The sequence below is a fragment of the Lycium ferocissimum genome, chromosome 1 (assembly GCF_029784015.1).
Source record: "Lycium ferocissimum isolate CSIRO_LF1 chromosome 1, AGI_CSIRO_Lferr_CH_V1, whole genome shotgun sequence".
NCBI classification, from domain to species: domain Eukaryota; kingdom Viridiplantae; phylum Streptophyta; class Magnoliopsida; order Solanales; family Solanaceae; genus Lycium; species Lycium ferocissimum.
The window spans coordinates 67,409,123-67,414,519 of NC_081342.1; the positions used below are offsets into that span (position 1 = coordinate 67,409,123).

At 37.3% G+C, this 5,397-nt stretch overlaps 1 protein-coding gene across 1 annotated transcript; it reads left to right on the plus strand.

The window, feature by feature from the left end:
* Positions 1–664: 664 nt before the first annotated feature.
* On the plus strand, positions 665–5,197 carry LOC132057942 (probable methyltransferase PMT20). The gene is made up of 8 exons (XM_059450519.1): positions 665–824; positions 1,064–1,356; positions 1,763–1,911; positions 2,012–2,207; positions 2,877–3,087; positions 3,322–3,997; positions 4,122–4,199; positions 4,506–5,197. The coding sequence occupies exons 2-8, from the start codon at positions 1,090–1,092 to the stop codon at positions 4,720–4,722; spliced, it is 1,794 nt and encodes a 597-aa protein (XP_059306502.1). The 5' UTR covers positions 665–824; positions 1,064–1,089; the 3' UTR covers positions 4,723–5,197.
* Positions 5,198–5,397: the final 200 nt, after the last annotated feature.

Sequence of the window (5,397 nt, forward strand, 5' to 3'; positions counted from 1 at the left end):
AACTCCACTTCAAGCATTTTTTGCTTCTACTGTTTTTTTTTTTCAATTTTTTTCTTGAATTACATGTCTATGTAGTGCAAGATTTGATCTTGGGTGAGTGAATTGTTCATAAAAATTGAATCTTTTTCTCACTTTCAACTCAACTTCAAGCATTTCTTGCTTGTAAGTTCATAAAGATTGAATCTTTTTCACACTTTTTAACTCTACTTCACTAATATAGTGCAAGATTTGATCTTTGATGAATGAATTTTTCATAAAGATTGAATCTTTTTTCTCATTTTGAGCTCTACTTCAAGAATTTCTTTATTCTACTGTCTTTTTTTTTTTTTTTTTTTTTTTTTTTTTAAATCTGTATTCACTGTCGGCAAGTCTATTTGGGTTAGTAAAAGTACAACTAATTTGGTCAACAATTGAAGTATTCTCAAATTATCTTTATTCTACTAGCTTTTACACTGTTATTTCCTTCCTTGTATTCTCAAATTAGGTGCAAAAAATTCTTTGATTTGATTTTTTTTTTCCCCTTCCATATTCTGACTTTAGTGGCCAATAGGGCCCTCATTGGGACAGCATAATTTGACAAAATTTTGGGCCCTATATCATGTGGAAATATAAAGATAAAGTGAACATGCAAAATTCTAACTTGCCCCGTAGTACCTTATTCTCAGTAGTATCAACAGATCTAATGGTTTTTAAGAGTTGTAATTAGTGGCCATTAGATCTGTAATAGTTCTGTTGTTTTTGTCTGACTACTAGAATTGTGATTGCAATTCTTTGATAAAGATTTTGTATCTAGTTTATTCACATATCCAAGTATTGGATTTTCAGTAAGCATTTATTCTATCCTCCTTTCTCCGATTACTCGATAATATCCCGTTTTCTTTTTGTTTTGTGTGATTAGGATCTTGTTGTCATGTCATTCCTTTTTCTTTTTTCTTTCATTTGTACCAATTCATTTGAAAGGAGGTGTTACTTTAGGAAATTCCAAGTAGATGTTTGCATGATTATTTTACCTAGCTAATTGAAGTGGTGGAATAATTTACCTGGTTGTTTTGCTCTTATGCAGGAAACTGCTAAGGAGGATTACGAAACATGAAGCACAAAGATGGAAAACCGTATCAATCGGATAAATGTTCATGGAAAGTCCCCGTTGCATTGACAGTTGTAGTGCTGTGTGGACTTTCTTTTTACCTTGGAGGAATTTTTTGCTCTGAAAAGGAGAGATATGTAACTGAGGGCATTAGCAAGGCAATTGACACTCCCATGGAAACTGCTACTCGGCCCGTCCAGATCAAAGCCATTTCATTTCCTGAATGTGCTGCTGAATATCAGGATTATACTCCATGCACAGATCCAAAGGTATTATAATTTCTAGTCTTTTTATTCTCAAATTTTTTTCATCGATATGATTTGTTATGGGCTTTTTTCATTTTTGGCCGGTCGGCCGAAACTAATTACAGGCGCTAGCCACAATATGACAAAACGTATACACTGATTGTGTATATTATCTGTCTATTTATGTATATTTTGTGTAATCAATATGTATATTATATACATATTTTTTTGTAAACAATATGTATATTTATACTTAATATACAAAATCTGTACAGTTGCTGTGCAATTATTCTTTTCAGCAGTCCAAAAATGTAATTATCCCTTACAAATTCCTAGTCTTTTATCCTCAATTTTTTTTCCGTCGAGGTATGATTTGTTATTATCGTGTGGTTCAGTTTGTTGTGTTTATGATCTATTGTTGGTATCACAGAGATGGCACAAGTATGGGCGCCATCGTCTTGCTTTCTTGGAACGCCATTGCCCTCCTAGTTTTGAGAGGCAGGAATGCTTGGTACCCCCACCAGATGGCTATAAATCACCTATTAGATGGCCAAAGAGCAGAGATGAATGTTGGTACAGGTAATACTTCATGTTCTGGAACCTTACTTGTCAAGTGCTTTGTTCGATTCGTTTGTGATCATTAAAACTTACTGAAGTTACTGGTCGGATCTGGGTTCAGGAATGTTCCATATGATTGGATTAACAAACAAAAGTCCAATCAACATTGGCTTAAGAAAGAAGGGGTGAAGTTCCTCTTTCCCGGTGGCGGTACGATGTTTCCCAATGGGGTTAGTGCTTATGTTGATTTGATGCAAGATTTGATTCCGCAAATGAAAGATGGGACAATCCGAACTGCCATTGATACTGGATGTGGGGTGAGTGGCTATGTTGCTAGTCCTTGTTATGGAGCTTTTGGTTCTATTATGTTTCCAAATATGAACAACTTTTCCAACAATTTAACTTTGATTTTTTTTTTAGGAGTACTACTAAAAGAACAGGAATTAGCGACGGACAAATTTTGTTTAAACAACAAAATCCGTTCGGATTAGCGACAGATTATCAAAAACCTCTGTTAGCTACGACCAATTTAGCAACGGATTACCGACCAAGTTCGTAGCTAATTCCAGTTTTTTTCTATATTACGTACTTGCATTTCAACTCTAGCAAAAGAAAACCGCTTTATTCATATCTATGTTATATCTCAGTCTTTGGGTTCCATAGCCTTGTTGAAGTTAAACTGAGATAAGTGAGCACTAACTCATCAGCAGTCCTCTTGTCTCTAATATGCAACCAAATAAAGAATTCCCTATCCCAATGCATCACTGCTTAATGTGTATTTGGTTGCCTTGTGCTATTTCATGCTTGAGGTCATTAATTGATCCTTTTTATTATTGAATTTGGTATATTGTTCATTGGCAGAGATATGCTTATAACTGTTTGTTATTTGTCATGGTTCGGCAAATACTAGATGAGAAAAAAAAATACAACATCAGATGTTTCTCCTAGGAAATCTAGTTCTAATGCTCCTCTTCATCTCCCTCTAGGTGGCGAGCTGGGGGGGTGATTTACTAGATCGTGGAATTTTGACAGTCTCTCTTGCTCCAAGGGACAATCACCAGGCTCAGGTTCAGTTTGCTCTGGAACGTGGAATTCCTGCAATTCTGGGCATCATTTCTACTCAGCGTCTTCCTTTCCCTTCAAATTCGTTTGATATGGCTCATTGCTCAAGATGCCTAATTCCATGGACTGAATTCGGTAAGTTATCTACTTAAGTAGAAGGTGTATGATATATAGAGCCATCAGTATGGGCTTGGCCCGTTGGGCCAGCCCTGCCCAACCTGTGATTTGATAGGGCTGGGCTAAGATTTTGGGAGCCCATTTAAGAATAAGGCTTTTTAGCCTGGCCCAAGTAAGCCTGCCAGCCATGAGGCTTGAGCGAGCTAGATATTGGCAGTGATACTTTCACTAATTCAACCTCATTATTCTCAGGTGGAGTTTACCTTCTTGAGATACATCGTATACTCCGCCCTGGAGGTTTTTGGGTCCTCTCTGGCCCTCCGGTGAACTATCAACGTCGATGGAGAGGATGGAATACCACCATCGAGGAGCAAAAATCAGATTACGACAAGTTGCAAGAGTTACTAACTTCAATGTGCTTCAAGTTATTCAACAAGAAGAACGACATTGCCGTGTGGCAGAAGTTGTCCGACAATAACTGCTACAAAAAGCTCGATAATCCCGACAACTATCCCTCAAAATGTGATGATGGGACCGAACCCGATTCAGCGTGGTACACTCCTCTTCGGCCTTGTGTCGTTGTGCCAAATCCATCTGCTAAAAAACTCAAGTTGGACGCCCTCCCCAAGTGGCCGGAAAGGTTGCACGTTGCTCCTGAACGTGTTTCTGATGTTCGTCGAGGTAGTGCTGGTGCCTTCAAGCATGATGATGATAAATGGAAGGCCCGGGCGAAGCACTACAAGAAGTTGCTCCCAGCAATTGGGACCGACAAGATTAGAAATGTGATGGATATGAACACTTTGTATGGAGGTTTCGCTGCTGCCGTGGTTGATGATCCGTTGTGGGTCATGAATGTGGTTTCGTCTTACGCTCCAAATACACTTCCCGTGGTCTACGACAGGGGTCTAATCGGAACAATTCATGACTGGTAATTACGATTTATATGCAAAAAAATTAAGCCTAAATTACTATCATCTCTCTTTTTCGTTATGTTCGATGATGTCTTTGCTTATTTGTTGAAGAAAAAAAAATCTTTGTTTGCTGTTCTATAGGTGTGAGGCTTTCTCAACATATCCCAGGACGTATGATCTCCTGCATCTTGATGGCCTTTTCTCAGCGGAAAGTCACAGGTAAAAGCATTTAATCCTTCATCATTTGCCCTTAAACCCCTGTGCATGTTTTAGTGAGTCGTTTAACCTACTGGTTCAGCCAAACCTAGTAGCTTTGGTTCAGACCCTGTATTTGTCTTAAAAATCCATTGAATATGTATAAATTATTAATTTTGAACCCAGTAACTTAAAAAGATTAGAGTCCAGAACCCATAAGCTTTCAATCCTGACTCTGTCTCTGTAGTTCCAACTAAAAGGCTAAGCATCTACTTCTAGGATAGCGAACTTGTTTTTTTGATCCTGACATTAGTTACGTGTATCGTGCAGATGTGAAATGAAGTATGTTCTGCTGGAAATGGATCGTATTTTGCGACCCAACGGATACGCAATAATCCAAGAATCCAGCTATTTCATAGACGCTATTGCTACTATGGCTAAGGGAACGAGATGGAGTTGTCGTAAGGAAGCAACGGAATATGGCGTAGAGAAGGAGAAGATCTTGATTTGCCAGAAGAAGCTATGGTATTCAAAGCAGAATTCATGATGAACTTGAACAGCCCACCATTAAAAATTTGCTGATAAGCGAAAGGAAAAGTTATATATTTAAGATACCAGCCCATAGGAGATTAAGTCCACACAGCTCAGATATATATATTTTTCTACAGATCATTAAAAAAAAGGGGATTTTGAATTGAAGAATCAATAGCCAAAATAACCATATGCTAATATTTTGATGGCTTTTTAATGCAATATATTCTTTGTAAGAACCCAAAGCTTTTGCTCTTGTGTGCCAGCTGGCCCTCGGGGATTTCTCGGTGATTAAAAAAGGAGCGTAGTGCTCTTCAGTTGTATACTATATATATTTTTGAGAACATTGAAGCTCCATATGTATCTAGTTAGATTTGTTCCTTTAATTTTGAAGTCTTCTTGAATGTAAGAATTATTAGCTCAATTTTTCTTGTCACACTGCTTCTCGCTCATGAAAAGTAGTAATCAAATAATATATGTATCTTATTTGACGTGCTATTTTTCTTGAATGTTTCTTTTTCTGCAGTAGCAGATTGAAAATGTTTATGGGCAAAATGATGTACCTTGGTCTCTCCATTAGTGCGTGCAAAATATTTTAATAGAGGGAAGTTATAAAGAAAAGAGAAAAGAAGTTATTGGTAAATTATGATTGTGGTTCTTATGGTATATGGATAAGCACATACAGCATTCA

What these genes read in the sequence shown, in the direction of transcription:
- LOC132057942 (XM_059450519.1), top strand. Translation starts at nt 1,090, where the DNA reads ATGAAGCACAAAGATGGAAAACCGTATCAATCGGATAAATGTTCATGG. An exon ending in AATTCCATGGACTGAATTCG is followed by an intron (nt 3,088 to 3,321) that starts GTAAGTTATCTA and finishes CATTATTCTCAG; the next exon opens with GTGGAGTTTACCTTCTTGAG. An exon ending in ATCGGAACAATTCATGACTG is followed by an intron (nt 3,998 to 4,121) that starts GTAATTACGATT and finishes GCTGTTCTATAG; the next exon opens with GTGTGAGGCTTTCTCAACAT.